This window comes from Peromyscus californicus, unplaced genomic scaffold (assembly GCF_007827085.1).
Source record: "Peromyscus californicus insignis strain IS unplaced genomic scaffold, ASM782708v3 Scaffold_10__1_contigs__length_136768540, whole genome shotgun sequence".
Lineage (NCBI taxonomy): Eukaryota > Metazoa > Chordata > Mammalia > Rodentia > Cricetidae > Peromyscus > Peromyscus californicus.
In genome coordinates, this window is record NW_026294391.1 from 87858538 (window position 1) to 87878306 (window position 19769).

General features: G+C 37.5%; 1 protein-coding gene across 1 annotated transcript in view; it reads left to right on the forward strand.

Annotated features, from left to right (window-relative positions):
* Window positions 1-19769, forward strand: part of Il1rapl2 (interleukin 1 receptor accessory protein like 2) — a 1222115-nt gene that overhangs the window by 678225 nt on the left and 524121 nt on the right. The window contains exon 4 of the mRNA XM_052736534.1: window positions 4327-4513. Coding sequence (XP_052592494.1) covers window positions 4327-4513 — 187 coding nt within the window. The remainder of the gene's footprint in view (window positions 1-4326; window positions 4514-19769) is intronic.

A 19769-nucleotide genomic window follows, 5' to 3' on the forward strand; every position in this document is an offset into this window, starting at 1 on the left:
AAACACTTGCCCAGTCCCAGTTTATGAGTATTTTGTTTGTAATTATCTTCACTGATTAGGCATCCTTTTGATGACATTTTTTTCTAAACCTAATGTTCACAGCCATCTGCTTTTCTGTGCTTTGTTTGTTTGTTTGGAATGTTTTAAAGTTTCAATGAATGACCACTAAACAGTATGTATTGTGCCAACCATTTGGGGCCCTCTTCAAATGAGTGATAAGCATGCTAATTCCATCTGATATAGGATTGTTCAACTACTTTGCTTTGTAAGTCTACTCTTGACACTTTGTATTTCTAGCAGTGAGTTAATATTAATTTAGAAGTGGTCCTGAAATATTCTCCAGAAAGATTAAACACTCCCACTGAGATTTACAGTTGGCCTTCTCAATCTTGTCAAGATGCTTCTGATCTCTCCTCTTGCTGTGGGATGTTCTGTATGGCAAATGTGTTGCTAATTAGTCAATAAATAAAACACTGATTGGCCGTTGGCTAGGCAGGAAGTGTAGGCGGGGCAAGGAGGAGAATAAAGCTGGGAAGTGGAAGGCTGAGTCAGAGAGACACTGCCAGCCGCCACGATGAGAAACAGCATGTGAAGATGCCGGTAAGCCACGAGCCATGTGGCAAGGTATAGATTTATGGAAATGGATTAATTTAAGCTGTAAGAACAGTTAGCAAGAAGCCTGCCACGGCCATACAGTTTGAAACCAATATAAGTCTCTGTGTTTACTTGGTCGGGTTTGAGAGGCTGTGGGACTGGCAGGTGAGAGAGATTTGTTCTGACTGTGGGCCAGGCAGGAAAACTCTAGCAACAAATGGCATCCAACGTGGGGCAAGAGTTTCCACCTAAAAACCTGAGAAAAGATTCTAAAACGGAGCTAAAAACAGTTCCTAATTGTCTCTCTCAAATGAGCGGCAGCTGCTGGTTTGAGCTACTGGTGGGTTCCTAGCGTGCGTGCTCGACCTGCCTATGGCGGGAATGAGGCCTTTGCAAGTGGCACTTTGAGCTGCATAGTGGATTTAGCCTTTGCTGGTGCAGAGCAAAAGGGGAGGTTTCTGGGCTACACGCTGCTTGGCTAAAAGCATAGACCCCCGATAGCTCCCAGAGCTGGCGGTAAACCATGGCCATGTTGGGAAGCTGAGGTGGGTGGATCCAGCAGCCACAGCTGCTGCAATTTAAGGCAATAGATTCACAATAAGACAGATTCAGATGTAATAGTTTACAATGTGTGTAAAAGATACGTAGGCTTGAAAGAGACAAAAAAGATGATATATAGAGTTATAGAAATAAATACATAGTTTTAAAAAATAAAGTCTTTAAAGAGACAGTAAAGGTAGTATAAAAAATAAGCCACGTAAAAATGGATATTACACAGAGAATCTGCATTGTGTTGTCTTTGGGACTTTTAACTGCAGAAAAATATTTGATTGTAAAAGCTGTTGAGTTATGCCAAAATGTATATTTTAAAGGTACCTTGACTTCAAAATTTGGATATAAGGATATGTTACTTTGGAAAGGAGACTCTGCTTTTGTTCCCACAGAAAGCCAAAGGCTATGGATTTGTTCCAGATTAAGATACATCAGGTTTGACCAGCCAAGACCCCCTGAAAGGTCTCCGATGACACCATGGCCCAGATGATCCAACATCCAGAATGGTTTGAAGGCATCTGGCTCAGACGATACACCCTCATGGACTTTTCCATGATCCTAAAATTTTCTTTGTATCCCCATAAGATACAGCGCCCCCCTCCAGCAGGAAGCAGTAAGAGAAGCTACGCCCAAATTCCCAAATTATATGTAATTTTACTTTGTTAAGGTTAAAACCTTCCTTTTTTTTTAAAAAAAAAAAAGGGGGAAGTGCTGTGGGATGTTCTGTATGGCAAATGTGTTGCTAATTAGTCAATAAATAAAACACTGATTGGCCGTTGGCTAGGCAGGAAGTGTAGGCGGGGCAAGGAGGAGAATAAAGCTGGGAAGTGGAAGGCTGAGTCAGAGAGACACTGCCAGCCGCCACGATGAGAAACAGCATGTGAAGATGCCGGTAAGCCACGAGCCATGTGGCAAGGTATAGATTTATGGAAATGGATTAATTTAAGCTGTAAGAACAGTTAGCAAGAAGCCTGCCACGGCCATACAGTTTGAAACCAATATAAGTCTCTGTGTTTACTTGGTCGGGTTTGAGAGGCTGTGGGACTGGCAGGTGAGAGAGATTTGTTCTGACTGTGGGCCAGGCAGGAAAACTTAAGCTACATCCTCTCATACATTGCATTTTCCCATTTTGTGTTTGACGTTTTCTGGTCTGTGTAGTAAAACATCATGCATACAAAGAAACAAAGATAAAATTTTTATTTATTTGTTTGAAATTAATCAAATTCAGAAAATATATTTTTTATTTTTGTTTTTCTATTTTCATGTGTGTATGTTTCTCTGTGTATGTGGTGTGCATTTGGGTGCTTAAATATTTTTGCATGTGTATGTGTATTTATGTGGGTATGCATGAAGCACATGTATGTGGAGATGTGAGGTCAATATCAGGACTTACCCTTATTCACTCTTCTACCTTATTCAGTGAAGTGGGGTCTTTCAATCAACCCCAGAACTCACCTACATGACTAGGCTTTCTAGCCATCTCAATCCAATCTCTATTTTCTGAGGCTGAAATTTCATTTCCCATTGGGCACTTATGTGGATTCTGATAATCCAAATTGTGATATTTATGGTTGTGTTGTAAACACTTTAACTACCGAACCACCTCACCAGTCCCAAATATGCTTGCCGAACTCACATTATTGAAAATCAATTATGTAGTACCCAACTTTCAAGAAAGCAAAATTTCCATCCCTAGATATCTTCACATAAAAACTCTGCAAATTCACATGATTTCTAAAGTGGCCAGGTGACAAATTTCAGTGTTTTAGAATAATAGTGTTGGTGGAAAGAATTAATTTAGACACACTTTAATAGGATGCTTTCTTTTGGTTTATTATTTATTTACAAGTAATATTTTCATTATTTATTAATCTTCTTTTATTTTTATTTGAATTGATTCTAAATAGACTTTAATGTAATTTTAAAGTCTTTCCCCTTTCCTCACTCTAGCCCCTCCTATGTCTCCTCCCTACAATCTCTCCCATTTCCTCTGTCACTCTCAAACTGATAGTTTCTTTTTCTTTGATTATTATCATTGCATCCATATATATATATGCACAAATATATAAATACAACCTACTGGATCTACTTCATTGTTTGTGTGCATATGGTTTCAAGGCTGTACCCTTTTGTATTGGGTAACCAATTAGGGCCTCATCCCTGGGAGAAACTATTTTTTCTTTTCTTAGTAGTCATTATTTGACTATAGAGCTTTGTCTAGGGATGGGATGTCCAACCACTAGCACATTTCAAGAAGCACTTTAAACACTTATATATGCTTTTAGAATGAATTTCTTGTAGTAGGAAGACTTACCTTACCCTAAATGTGGGTAGCACCAATTCATAGAATGAGGTCCTGTACTGAATCATGTTCAGGGTTAGTCCTCCTAGGTGATTCTTGATCCTGTCAAATTGAGAATTATCATCAACCTTTAAACCTTTCTTCTGAGACCTGCAAATATAGGAGTCTGTATTGTTACTTCAGACAACTGTGGTCATTACTGATTGAATTCAGCCCTATTCTTGGGCAATGAAAAACAATTTGTATTGTGATGAGTAATGATTATCTCATACTCAACTAGAAATATATATTTCTGTTAACTTGATGATTCTACCCTTGGGATAGAAGGTGTAAAATTGCGTATATAAGCATATTCACTACAATCTTATTTATGACAATAAAAATGGAAGTGAAAGAAATGCTACATATATTAACAGGTATCCTTTGCATGTCAATCTTGGTTTCTATATGTATTTTAGAGAACAAAATGGTGGGGGTAGAAAACAACGTTAAGTTCAACAATCACTGGGAGAACTGTCAAAAGATAGCTGAAGAGCAAAAATGGCTGTGACCACAGTTCTGGCAACATTCCCATAGCTTTCCTTTTCAAAGTTTCAAGGAAGCAACATTGATTTCTAGGAGAGAAGTTAGCATTCATAGATTGCTACATCTTACCCTCATAGCTCTGTAGCTATCTCATAATCAGGAATGTTTCCATCACCATTTTTGCTCTACACCATTCTGTTGGTTGAAGAAGAAAGTTGCTATGTATTGGCTTAATGTCGTTTCTCATTTTTAGGCAATGCCCTAAATGGAAAATTCAATACTCTTGAAATATATAGAGTGTAAAAGTTGTAAACAGCCAATAAAGCCATTTTCTTATTTCTCTGTTCCCACAGAAACTCCACATACTGCATGAAGGTGTCCATGTCCTTGACTGTTGCTGAGAATGAATCAGGCCTCTGCTACAATAGCAGAATCCGCTACTTAGAGAAATCTGAAGTTACTAAAAGAAAGGAGATCTCCTGCCCAGACATGGATGACTTTAAGAAGTCTGATCAGGAACCTGATGTTGTATGGTACAAGGTAACTCAGCATGGTGTCAAATAAACTTTAAAAAAAAAATCCTTAATATCAGCCTTGGGAATGGACATTTTATTACCGGTTTTTGGTACTAAACAGTTTGCAGAGATGAATCAACAGATTTACAACAAAACAACTTAGAGGTGTGACTCCTGTATGTCACTGATTTTTGTGGATTTCCATCAGCAGATGTCAGAAGCTATCCCAATTTCCCCAACTGCTAAAAAATAAAATTTCTACCCCAGCAAAGAAGGGTAAAGATTTCAATAAAACATAAAACAAATTAGTTGGTGGACATAGAGCTATTATGTACCATGAAGAAGAAAGGTCCATCATCATCAGTAGTAGCAGCTATGAAGGATGAGCACTGTTAGCATGATGTAGAGTGTGAGCTACTACAGTGGAGACAGAAGTGACAAGAGGGCTGTGTGCTGCTCTTCTAACCAGTTAGAATTATGATTCGCCGGACATAAGCTATGTTCAGAGGTTTAATGGAAGGACATTAGATGAAGAGTATGTTTACTGAGGTAGAGGCAATATTGAGGGAACCAACAGGAGAGGAAGCTGTTAATTATTATTCCTAAGGAGCAGTCATTGGAACCCAGCAAGAATGAAGGCACTCTTTCAAGAGGAAGACCTACCTATAGAAGAACATATAAAGGAGATAGACAAGAAAAGAGAGGATAGAATAAGTAACACAGCCCCTTTTGACACTTGCCTGCATTTCTGAAGCTAGTTTACTCCTACTTCCATTAGAACACAGGAAAAAAGCAATAGGTAGAATCAGGCCTTCAGGTGCACTAGACCTAGACTATAGCACAAAGGGCAGGCATAATAAGGAAGTAGAGAATAATTACACAACTATGAAATTCCTTCTTTCTCTTCCTCCTTCCCTTCCTCCCTCTTTGTTTCTTTTCTTTCTTTCTTTCTTTTATTTTATTTTCTTTTCCTTTTTTCTTTTGGATTTTAGAGACAGTGTTTCTCTGTATAGCCCCATCTGTCCTAGAAATAGTTCTGAGGACCAGGTTGGCCTCAAACTCATAGAGATCTGCCTGCCTCTGCCTTCCAAATGCTGGGATTAAAGGTGTGACCACCACCACCTGGCCCAAAACATTTTCTTGACCATAGCAGTTGCCACTTTATACAGATTTCTATATGATAGCTACAGGCAATCAAGTACATTTTTCACAGGTGATGGGGGCATTATTGGACCAAGTTACATAAGAGTTAAATTTGGTGGTTTCTATAGGATTATGTGACCCTATTCTTCCTATGAAATCCTATACCTGAACATTTAGCTGCTAGTAAATTTTACATTTGGAAACCTGTTCATTTTCACACCTGGAGATACTCCCCAACAGATACCAAGAGCATGTACTCAACTATGACTTCCACTCTTTCTTTTTTCTTAGCAGAGACAATATTATTACAAATAACATTTATTCCTTCAAGCAGACTATAAATAATTTAATGGGACCTTTCATGTTATCATCAACCTCCTTCATAGATCTTAAGTAATTGTCATATGCCATTCCCTATAATAAGCCTGTTCTCTACCTTATGTTATCTAAATATCAGTATAACTCTGTGTGGTGAGTGCTTTATTTAATGAAGAGGAAAACAGGAGTGTAGAGAAATGAAATACTTCTAAACTTATAGAGCTCTGTGCTCAAGGCACTAATACTTGGAAGACCATTTTCCTAATTACTATGCTTTTCTACAATGATTCAGTCTTAATGATCATGGACATTTCTGTAAGATGCACCATTGGTGCAGACCATCCATGTGCCCCCAAAAGTAACAAAGAGTTCATTTCAATTTTATAGGAGCAAAGAGGGAGTTGACCTACCCCAGAGTTAGCAGCTGGAAGTAAAATCAAGATCAGTAGGCTCTTTGTATAGCAATTCATTCTATCTTATCCTCTTATCTTATGCTAACTTCCTTCTTCCCCTTTCCTTATGTCTTTCAACATCTCTAGCCACTTACTCCTTGGGAAGTGCTATCCCTCACTCCCTTCTCCAAATGGACCAATACATTGAGAACAAAAGGATTTCTAAGCTCTGCCAGAATAATAATGTCTAAGATTTAGTTTATTAAATTTAAATTTATTTTAATTGATAGAAAAGCATAAAATTGTGCATATCAGTTGGGTATTAATGCTTGTGTAAATTTTGCAATATTTATATTAGGTTATATTATTCTGTCTCCTCAGACTCTTATCATTTGTTTGTGATGAGAGCATTCAAAATCCTCTTTTAGTTATTTCTAAATGTTGAATACTTTGTTAATTATAGTAAATTAACTGTCAAATAGCAGTATATCACAAGTTAATCATCCTATATAAATGGGAATTCATGCAGTTATCCAGGATTGTACCCTTTCCTCCTCCCCTGCATGGTGAGTTCTACTCTCAGCTTCTGTGAGACAAACTTTTTGCATTCCACATGTGAGATCATTTGGAACTGTCTGTGCCTGACTTACTTCAGTTAATCTAGTAATCTCTAGTTTTAGCCATGTTGTCACAAATGATGGGGTTTCCAACCCTTTTGTGGTTAGTATTACACTGTATCTATATTACACATTGTCTTTATTCCTTAGTTGGAGGATACCAGTATCCCCTCCTCCACTTTTGCCTTCAGTACAATTTGCCTTTTTCCTTTGTTACACTAAATGCTTGTTCTACAGATTAGCTCAATCCTTAAGACTACTATATAAATATCTTTTCCCCATTTTGTGGAAGGAGGGTCTAGAGACTCAGATAGAAAAACTAGTAGTGTGTGAGTGTGACTTTAATTTCGGATATGATACTAAAGAACCTCTGAGATTAGAAGTGTGTTGTTGGCCTGGTGGTGGTGGTGCACACCTTTAATCCCAGCACTTGGAAGGCAGAGGCAGGGGGATCTCTGTGAGTTCAAGGCCAGTCTGATATACAGAGTGATTTCCAGGACAGCTATGACTGTTACACAGAGAAACCCTGTCTAGAAAAAAAACAAAACAAACAACAACAAAAAAAGAATTATGTTGTTTACCATTGAGTCTCATATGAAGTTTCCCAGAAGATGTTTTGAGGTACTGGAAAACTGTTTCCTTCTTGAAGTCAATATTTTGGTACCTTGCTCTGCACCTTTTCTAAGCCTGTGCATTCCCTACCTAGCAACCCAGGAAGGGACTTTTCTCTGGCTAGAGAATCACTATATAAAGTGGAGGCTATATTTGTATAGTTCATTCTGGGGCAAATCCTAATTTTGATATGTCTAATGTCTTATTTCTAGTGGTTTGCAATGAAAACATATTTTCCACCATCCTCTTTGTAGCTATCTTTTCAAATATGCAATCTTAAATCTGGTTTCTGTTCTGTTCATCTCTATTTTTTTAACCTTCTCTCTGATACTATTACTCTCACTTTCTCTTGTGAGTTTCCACGATTGTGTGCAATACGTTGGTGGTGGTCTCTGGTGGCTATCATCCCCATCCAACCTGTAATCAAGAACGAGGTTTAGCTGGTATCACTGGAAATATATTCATAAAGATGGATGAGTGAGGCAAACCTCTCATTATATGTAGTACAAGGGAGAAAAGTAAGTAACTTACCTGGCTTCTCTCTGAATCTCATTGGTCAGCAGACAGAGGAGAGGAAAAGGGCTACACTTCTATACATTCTGCCTGATCCTACATGAATGAAGGTCAGACGCTAGGGTAGAACATTGGATGGCTTTTATTAACATTTTAGAATTGAGAGACAGAATATCTTCTTTACTGAACTAAGGATAACATTTAATACCCCCTCATTCACACAGTTTTAACAAAAGTATCAAACCTCTTTATTTTATATTTTTGCTTCAATTTTCTTACTTTAATTTTCATTTGAATATATTAGTTATATGTAATTGGTTCCATTATACCTTTTGCACACATGTATAGAATGCTAGCCTCCTCCATTATCCTCTTTTGCCCCACTTCTTATCATCCCTTTACTTTCCTCAGCAAGTCCTACATTTCATTTATCCAATTTCTGAATGAAAGAGTCCTCTAGCTTTTCTAGAACACCAACAGTGCAAACACAAAAATGTACTTTGACATGCAATGTTCTTCTAGTTTGACCAGTTGCCTCAATTGGTAGCCTGATGTTAAGGAGGTAAAGGATAGCAATTTGAATTTTCCTTGTTTTTGCTCTGCCTGTCTAATTATGAATGTTTGCCATTAGTTCTAATTGATACTGATGGAGAATAAATGAATTAATACTCACTAATTTATTCATTCAGTGGATCATTGGTTCAATGATTACTTTCTGGATACCAAACTGCGTGAGACACTATACTAAGAACTGGGAATGGGGTAGTGACCAAAGTAAATACATTTCCCCATTGCCCTGGAGGTAATATGTGAATAACCTGGCTCATCTCAAGTCTCTAGGAAGTATCTGCTTCAATTAAAACTTGAAAAACTAGCTTCTACTTGTGATTAATAACATCTTTGTATTGAGTAAAGGGAAATACACTGTTTTTCACCAAAAGAAAAACTTTAAAGATTATTTAATAGTTTCTCAACATGTTACAGACAACACAGCCTTTTATATGACCTAGTACACTAAGAAAGTGATAATATGGTAGAGAGAAGTGAGATGATGACCTGACCTGAGCGTGTGAGCTGCTCCAAGTCCCTTCTGACTGATTTAGGGCTGAAAACCAGAAGATTGACATATATATATTGGTAAAATTATTAAGGCCACTCCACGTAGTTAAAAGGAGATTTATTTAATGGCGTAACTTACAAGTTAAGGGATAGGTAGGTCGCGGGGTCTGGGGAAGGTGTATCGCAGTCCAGCGGTGTTCTCTGGAGCTCTGCTTGGCCCACCTTCACCGTCCAAGGTCCCGGAAACGAGTGAGTGCGCCGCCCATCCAGATCTCAGGTTTCCAGGCGCCTCCTTTGGCCCTGCCTTGTAGGTGTGACAGTTGCCGAAGTCTCAATGGGGGTTGGAACTTCCAGATCAAAGCTGGAATGGCTACCCACTACATATATATATGTGTGTGTATGTATGTATATATATATATATATATATATATATATACATACATACATACATACACACACACCCCGGTAAAGCAACCCAAAGTGCTGTGGCTCATTTGTTTATAAACTTTCATTTACTTTCTCATAATAGCATAGTAACTCAGTTATGGCTGTCATGTCAATTCAAGGTGTCAAGGGATAGGGCTATATCTCCTATATTTGAACTCTACTAACTAGATAAAATACATGAAGCTACTAATTGGTGGTTGTTATCTGACATTATAAAGAGAAAGAATGTGATATTACTTATAGAGGGTCACTCAGCTAACCAGTGGCCAACTGGGTTCAAATCCTGAACTTAAAATCAACAATAAATATTCTCATAACATCATAACGATTGCTCCACTGAATTCTATACAAGTCACACTTGCATTGCTAACACAACCAGAAGTATCTGTCGTAATTATTGCACCAGAAACAAATCCTACTATGTTTCTTCAAGATTCTGTAGTGATGCCGGGTGGTGGTGGCACATGCCTTTAATCCTAGCACTCAGGAGGCAGAGCCAGGTGGATCTCTGTGAGTTTGAGACCAGCCTGGGCTACAGAGTGAGTTCCAAGAAAGGCACAAACCACACAGAGAAACCCTGTCTTGAAAAACCAGTAATAATAATAATAATAATAATAATAATAATAATAATAATAATATTCTGTAGTGACTATGGTTGTCCAAACAGACTGAAATGAACCAGGATGACAACTTTTTGTTGTTCTTCTTCAAAATGAAAGTGGAAGCAAATAGCAGGAATTACGTTATAGGGACCTTACAGCTTTTCCAAGCCAACTTTTTATACGTGAGGAAACTGAAGACAAAAGAACAGAATTACTTGCTTAAATGTAATAAAAATCTATTTTTTATATTTTCCAAGTATTTCACAAAGCTCAATGAACAGTAGAAAGAAATGAATGTGTGTATGTACCTGTGTGTTCATGTTGGTCATCACTGAGATGTCAACATTTGAAATGCTACAAATCTGAAACATTTTGAGGAATGATGCCACAGTGGAAAAATTCACACAATCTTTGCTTCATGTGTAAAGTCACTAAATACTGTATAAAACTGTCTTTATACTGTGCACAAGTACTTATCTTTAGTTTCTATCTCCAAGAGTGCCTATTAGGTCAACATTTCAGAATCTAAAATAATCTGAAATCCAAAACACTTCTCCTCCTAAGTATTTTGCATAAGGAATATTTAATCTATGTGTGAGGGTTTGTGTACTTAAAAACAGGTCAGCTTGACAAACCAAGCAATGCACAGGTCCATAAAGTCATTTTTGTCTTTCTCTTCCACCATGTTTTAACCATATCAGCTAACTTATATCATTAGCATATTGCATTCTTTTATAATCTGTCCTCCATTTACCCTTCCTTCCCTCTCTCTTTTTTCCTCTCTCAATATGTATAAACATTCCATAAACTCACAACATACATATTCTCTAAGGCATATTTACTTGCATACCTACACAGACATATGTTTTCTTCCTTCTAATTTTTATAAAAATAATAGCATGTTGTGTATACTAGTCTTCAGCACACTGCATTACATATAAACATGAACATCTTCCTACGGTGATATTTTTTGGACTAATTTTTTTTCTAGTACTGAAGATTGAACTTAGGACCCCACATATATTAAGCACATGCAATATCACTGAGCTACATGCACAGTCCCAGATCTAATTTATTTTTTAATGCTTCATAGGATGGAGTTACCTTATTTATTCAACCTTATTTATTGTGGATTTTAAAAAAGTTTTACTTTATTAATCAAATAGTTTTAATATTTATTCTTATAAACATGAATATCTTTTTGCCCTGACATACAAGATAGAAATGCTCTCTGTTGATACTATTATTCAATATTAATTTTTAATTTATAACTGATACACTAATAAACTTAAATAAAATGTGCTGTATAAATCTAAAAAATAAAGAGATAAAATAGCTTAATATTTTATTTCATACCTAGATATCACAAGGAATGCAACAATAACAATAGAAAATAAAATAATTCAATAAGATAGATTACTAAAATATTTAATTATGTTTTCTTTTTACCAGCAATTACAAGCTTGCTTGCTTTATTTATTTATTATAACTAAATAACATTTCTTTTCATTTATTTTACATGCCAACCACAGTTTCCCATTCCTTCTCTACTCCCAATCCCCACTTGTCATCTAACCCCCACTTCCACTCCTCGGTCTCCATTCAGAAAGGGGAAGGCCTCCCATGGGCTTGAGCAAAGCATGGGACATCGAGTGGAGGCAGGATTGAGCTTCGTACCCTTGCCTCAAGGCTGGGCAAGGTAATCAATCCATCACGGAGAAGAGATTCCCAAAAGCCAGGAACAGGTCCTGATCTCACTGCTAGGAACCTTACAAACAGACCAAACTCCACAACTGTCACACACATGCAGAGGGCCTAGGTTGGTCCAGAGTCTATGAGCTTCCACAAACTCTGATCAGCGGTCTCTGTGGTTTTCCCCTATCATGACCACCCTGGCTAATACAATCCCTCCCCGCTTTCTTATAGGTACAGGTATTGATTCTTGTGATATCTTTGTTGGATAAGCCTCCTTTTCCTTTATTGTCTGTTTCCTTTATTGTCTTTTGGCCTAAATGGCCAAGGGTTCTGGTGGTCAGCTGGTCCTCAGGTGCAGTATGGTTGCCTCAGCTAGGGTTTGCGGGGGATTGGGTGGCTAAATGCAATGTATCCTCCAGTTCTTCTGGCTCGTGTGGACTTTACTTGTGCCAACGGAGACTGTTCTTCCAGCTGGTGTAGGTGATGCTGGTGACTATAGGGTCCCCTGTTCTTCCAACTAGTGTTAGGTGGTGCTTGTGCCTGTTCTTCCAACTGGAGTTGATGGTGCTTGTATAAGTGCTGCTGAAGCTGTGGTGGATGGTTGGCCAAGGGGACGATGATGGGGTTGGTGAATTTGGGGGGTGGAGTGGGTTGATGAGATTACAGAGTCCGGTGGGTGTCAAGGGTGTTGGTGCATCATGCTCACGGGTCTCTCACCTGTTGGCTGACTGCTGGGTATGGCTCACAAGTTATATTTATAATAGAGAAAAATAGAAGTACCTCATTTACAACAGTGACAAACTGTAAGACACTAAAAATTTTTAGTAATTATTAGAAGAGATCTAAATAATGTTATTTTATGGAAAAATATGAACTCTGACCTAAATTAATATGAGGTAAAGTTTATTTCTCCATGGAAAACCATTACAATTTAATGTAACAAAATTAAGAATTTTGAAACTGGAAAACACAATTATACAGTTTTTAGACTCACATGGATAAATAGATATATCCAAACTGTCAAAAAAAAAATACTAGGAAATGAAAAGAGGTTGATTGTGTCAGATCCTAACAAATACTGCAAAACAGCATCAACTAGAATAAGAAGATGAGGAGAAGATCTCAACACTCAGGAGGCAGAGACAGGAAGATCTCTTTAAGCAAGTCCAGCTAGCTTTGCTGTGTAAGTTTTATGACAGCTAGAGATACATAGAGAGACATTGTCTCAATAGAAAGAAAGAAAGAAAAATTTTTTTTTTCTGGTCCAGTTTAGGCAACGATATTGTTGAGATTTCCTGGGTACAGCTTCCCTGTCATATATGGAAGACATTGTCTCCTAGCAGCCATCCTGCTCCTGACTCTTATAATCTTTCTGTCATTTCTTTTGGGATACTTCCTGAGCCTTAGGTTTAGAGGTTGTATTGTTTATGTAACATTTGGGGTTGAACACCCCACGGACAGCTGAGCTCAACATTTTGATGTGTAGTGTTTTTCTGTAAAGGCCTCTGTCTGCTGCACGAAGGAGCTTCCTTGGTGAGGACTGGTAGCTATACTCCTCTGTTAAAATGACATTACCAAGTGACATACCAACGGGGATGGACGAAATTACACAAGGCCTCGGTGCCAGATGAAGAGCTACAGGCAATTTTGCCTGCCAAAAGAGGGAGAATTAGTCTTCCCCAGGGACAAGCGCCCTGATAGATTATACAGTACCAGTCAATCAAATCTAAATATGTATACATACATACGAGCAACATCAAACGGACTTAGCAAGATTATATATTAAGTAAGAGGCCATGAATTTGAGAAGGTTTTTTTGGGGGGAATGGGAGGAGTTGGAGAGAGGATGGGGAGAGTGAAATGGTATAAATAGAATACAAATGTCTGAGACCCTCCCAAATTAAAAATAATTCAAATGAATAATAAAGACTTAATTTTATATCCCCAAATAATAGTTTAGCAATGATCATATATAAATGTTATCATTTATGTGAATGAGCTAAAAGTTGAATTTAGATTTACCTGTGACTATTTTCTTAAAGGCTAAAACGATCATTTAGAGACCTCATTCATTACATGACAACCCAAAGGACAAATTGCTAGCTAAAATGCTTGACAATGTTGAATAACTATTGAAAATGCAATAAATCTATACACTTTATAGCCATAAAAGTATTCCATCCTGAACTTATTAATTGTGTATTGATTACTTTCAAGGATACTTTTATTGTGAAGAATTAACTGACCATTTACCAGTTGAGGAATACTTGCGGTGCTGTCTTTTTTTTTTTTTTTTTGTAACTGCCAATAAAGCTATTGCAGGATTTGGTTTAGATTTTATATTTTGTTTTTCTAAACTATCTTTTTTAATTTTTAAGATTATAATATAATTATATCATTTCCCCTTTCCCTTTCCTCCCTTTAAACCCACCCATATACTTTCTTTGCATTCTCTCTCTCTCTCTCTCTCTCTCTCTCTCTCTCTCTCTCTCTCTCTCTCTCTCTCTCTCTCTCTCTTTTCGTTTGTTTTTTGAAACAGGGTTTCTCCGTGTAGTTTTGCTGCCGGTCCTGGATCTTGCTCTGTAGACCAGGCTGGCCTCGAACTCACAGAGATTGGCCTGGCTCTACCTCCTGAGTGCTGGGATTAAAGGCGTGTGCCACTGCCGACTGGCCTTCTTGGCTCTCTTTTAAAGTCATTGACTATTTTTCTTTAATCACTGTTATAGAACGCCCCCCCCCAACACACATGCCTCACTGTACATGTGGCGTCTCTGTATATGTTTGTATTCTTTTTTTTTTTTTTTTTGGTGTTTCAAGACAGGGTTTCTCTGTGTAGCTTTGCACCTTTCCTGGAACTCACTTGGTAGCCCAGGCTGACCTGGAACTCACAGAGATCCGCCTGCCTCTACCTCCCAAGTGCTGGGATTAAAGGCGTGCACCACCACCGCCCGGCGTATTCTTTTTTTTTTTAATTAATAAATTTTTTATTCATTTTACATACCAACCACAGATCCCCCTCTCTTCCCTCTTCCTGCCCCCCATCCTCCTTCCCCCAACCCACCCCCCTTTCCCTCTTCCAACAAGGTAAGGTCTCCCATGGGGAGTCAGCAGAGTCTAGTACATTCAGTTGAGGAAGGTCCAAGACCCTCCCCCTGTATCAAGGCTGTGCAAGGTGTCCCACCATAGGTAGTGGGCTCCAAAAAGCCAGCTCATGTATTCTTAAACACATAAATACAACATGCTCAGTTTATATAATGTTACTTCTATGTATGTTTTCAAGGATGACTTTTGAATATTGGGTAACCAATTGGTATGCTCTTCCCAGGGGAGGACTATTTCTTCCACTCTCAGTATTCCTTAGTTTTGTATAGGGTTTTGGGTGTGTGTGCAGAGTTGAGGCCTCATGGCCTTTATCCTGTCCACTTTATCGTGTCTGTTGATGTAGTCCTTGTTCAGTTCATGTTTAGGTAACCATGTTGGTGGAACTTTGTAGGTGTAGTTCCTTTGACACTTCCAGGAGATATAGTATTGTAGAAAATTTCCTATTCCTCTGGCTCTTACAATCTTTTTGCCCCCTTTTCTGCAATGATCCCTGAGCCTTAGGCACAGGAGTTTTATTATAGATGTGTCAGTTGGGACTGTGCTCCACATCTCTGTGTTTTGTTAACCCTATAGTTTTTCTATAATATTCTCTGTCTATTGCAAAGAGAACTTTCCTTGATGAGGGGTGAGGACTATACTTATCAGTGGGTATAAAGACAAATATTTAAATATAGTTAGGGATTATGATGGTTTAGTAACACAGACATTCTTTATTTCTGTTCTACTGTTTGGTTTCTACTATTTTCTTTTGATTCTTTTCAAAACTTTCCATTTCCCTGCTCACATTACCTCTTTGTTCTTACATGTTTCCAGTTTTCCACTAGAATTGTAAATATATTTTAAACAGGTTTGCCATTTAAATCATACTTACTTTACCCCATGACTTGTGAAAGATAAAATATCTGACATATCAATCTGATTATGGTACTGCTCTCTAGAACTTTTTTTGTACTTTTGTGTGTCTTGTAATTTTTAGTTAATAACATAATATACCACTCTGTAAAAGAAACTGAGCTTAGTAAGCATTTACAATAAGGGCTTTACATTTTTCTGGCTATCAGTCTTTGTCTATTGCTCATTGTAATTGTGATTCTAGAAGCTAAAATATTGTATATTTGTTTTGATGAATCACTTGTCTGGATTTTGCAAGAAGATTTTTCAAAATAAGACCTAGTCATGTCTTTACTTCAGCCATAATCCTGTATTATTCTTCAGTTGTTTTAAAATTATGTTTATTTATCTGTGTGTGGGGCTGCACACAGTTGCCATAGCACATGTGTAGAGACCAGAGTATGACATGTGGAAGTTGATTCTCTTCTTTCTACCATATAGGTCCTTAGGATTGCACTCAGGTTAACAGGCTTGGTGGAAATTATCTTTACATGATCTGACTGACCCTATAATTCTGAATTATTATATAGGATCCTTATCAGTTTGCCAGTATAGTACAAGGTAGGGAAACATTCTGTGCTTTTATGATTAGATCTCAGCATTTTAGTGAGTCTTGTTTCTAGCCAGATATTATCACACATACCTATGGTCTTTATTCTTATCTTTCACTATCAAGGAAGGCAGTGAATTTTGAAGTCTTCCTACAATTCAAAGGCTAGGGGGAGATACAGTGTTTAAATAGTTACTCTCTCCAGTTATTGTTCCCTAAGTGCTATGCTTGTCATTCCAGTGTGTGGGATGGATGTTGCCTCCATGACATCAACTATCTGAAGATTCTGAGAACTGTTGAGCTTCAGTTGGTTTAGCTGTATTCTTTTTGTAAGAATGATAGTGATGGCTTTAAACCCCTTTTCATGAGAGACTAAAAAAGATGGCACCAGCTCTAGAATTATAACCACTTAAAATGCTGTTTCTAGAGTCCTCTACAAATGCTAGTCACATTAATTCTCAATAATTGATGGATAATTTGATAAGAGACTACTGGGTCAACAGAAATTGAATAAGAGTATTTATTGCACAATTTTAGCATGCAATATGTTATAATACAGGGCCTTTATATGCATTGCCTCATTTAATCTTTATCATCTCAATAAATATTATTACCCCCACTTTTTCAAAGATGGGTGCAGCAACTAACTGCTCAGAAACATAAAACTGGTATTCTTATTCAAGTGTTCACATCTAGAACTTTAACCTTATGACTATGGGACATTAATATCAACATTAAGATTAAAGGTATGATTGGAAAGTTAGAACTTGGGAGGGAAAAGACTCATTGGAGTGAGGTATTCTAGCATTTTGGGTTAGGGTAGAGGTATGGCTGATAAGATTGAGGTTCATTCCCAATTTGTACTTGTGGTTTTAGCCATCTATTCTATCTTCATATTACAGAAAATATGGGTTCCCTGAAGACCATTAAACAGATGCATAAATGCCTCAAGGGATAGTACATAGTACAGGTGAAAGGAGAGAGTTCATCCTAAGGGTGTGGGTTTTAGGTATTCAGATATAATCAGAAGTTACTGTTTGGCCTTTGTCCATACAGCTGCTTGGTGATTAATCCTCAGAATCAGGTGAAATATTTAAATCAACCATCGTGATCTTCTGGCCATGAGGAATGAATTGTATGTTCCAAATGGCAGTAAATTAACCATGACCACCATAACAAATGGATTACAAAATTTCCATGGATATGAGGATGATATCACATAAGTGGATTATGAGTACAGTGGCGAATATTTCAAAACAAAACCTCCAAGATCCAAATGAGTCAGCCAACGAGTTATTTCAAGAGACTATGTCAATAAATGTCTCTTTTGTGCATTCAACTCTCCCAATGCAGCAACTGCTTGCATGGGGTAACTGTATCCAAAGGAGGGCAAAAGGGAAAGAAACTGGGATTTATAGACTGGTATTACGTTGATTGTGCAAGGATATCTTACAAAAACCTGCTCCATGAAGGGGTAGCCAACTATAAAATGAAGCTAGATGGTAAAGAACTAGAGGTAGACAACTTTTATAAGTCTGACCTTAGCAATATCTTCAAATTGATGCAGTTTATTTCAATAGCAGTAGGGCCAATAATAGGAGGGAAAGTAAACCATGTAAATATTCATAATTTTTATGTATTTGCTTTTTTGGTGGTTTTACTAACTATTGTTAGAAGAACAGCTATCCTGAGACTTGATCTGTGCACTTAGACAGTGAAATGTGGCACTATGACATGCCCAGTAGACAAGTAGTAGACAGAAGTGGTGTAGTGACATCATTAAGTTCAGCAGCCAGTATCTTAGAGAAGAAATATTTCAAATAAGTAGAATCAAAGCCTAGAAAACATCTGCAATTTTATATACCACAAAGGTAACAGTTTAGATAGCAGATAGATGGGAGCAGACAAAAAGTCATCCATGTGTGATGATGGTAAGAATACTTTCTACAGGCTCCTTCGATCAAAATAGAGTTCCTCCATCTACCTGCTAACATTAGTGTTAGAGTGTCCTCGTAAAAGCTGTGTGTACTCAGGCAGCTGAAGTATTATTTTGCTGGCAGATAGTTAACCAATTAGTAAGGATTTACTTTTATCTGATTAGCCTAGTAGCAACACAGCTTATTAAACAGAACAAGAGGTTCTAGAGAGATATGATCCAGGATTGGGAAGGTTTAGAAATGGAAAACATTCTTTGTGCTAGATGACAACTTTATATGGTATGGCTGCCTAAGACTGTGATGATTAAAAACCCTGCCCCTTAAAAAAAAAAACAAGCAAAAAAGAAAATAACAAAAACCCCCAAACACCAAAACAACAACAACAAAAACCAAACAAACCCTGCCTTTGGGTCATGGCAAATCAGATGGTACTTAATATAATATTGCCCTCATAATAGAAAAAGTGAAATTGAGACTTAAAGAAATTGGGTAAACCCTGAATTTCAACCTAGAAATATTTTCATCCAAGCCTAGTTTTCTTTTTCATCTTTACCACATGGCCTACAGAGGAATGAAGACGACCTGACGACATTTTCACAGGCTTTACAAACACTTTTACAAACAGACAAACCTACTTCCACTGGATAGGTCTAAATGACAAGTTAGAAAGTACATAAGACTGTCTACATTTATCTCAAAGGACATGCAAAGATTCTAGCCTGTTCATCTCCTCTATATATTTTTGTTTTTACTTCCTGTATTTGTGGGTGAGGGGTCTGTGATCAGTGAATGTAAAAGTAGTTATAACTAATTACATATGGATTTTCCCCAAAATGACATTAGAAAATGAGGCCATTTATCTTTGAATAAAATAAGTGTGTGGGCTTTTGCCTGCCCCCACCACCTCTATGTGAGAGCGCAGCAGCTCAGCTTTCATTTTCCTTTCCTCTCAAAATGCCCAGAGGGACCATATTTTTGTTTAATGACCTTCAGAATGATTCTTTAGAAATCTGAGGCTATCAGTGTTGGAAGCAATGCGAACATAATTGTGGATTATTGTTGTATGACGTTAGTGGCAGCTGGGCTGGTTTTTTTCCCTCTCTGTTTAGACTTTTCTTCATTTTCCCAGAAACCTTATATCCCAAGGTTTAGCTCAGAAGCAAATCTCATATAGGTGATAAACCTTGCCAGACATGGTATGTAATATAATTTCAGACAGACTCTTAGCTGTTCTTCAGAAAGACCCCAGAGAGTGAAGCAGTCTTATATCTAGATGTCCTCCATTGTTTTACTTTTATTTATGCTCTGAAAATGTGTTTGGATAGATATACTGGACATATCTCTTGAATATTATACCTATGAACTTAAATGCCAATTTTTGTGCTTTGCTGCCAAGTCTCCTG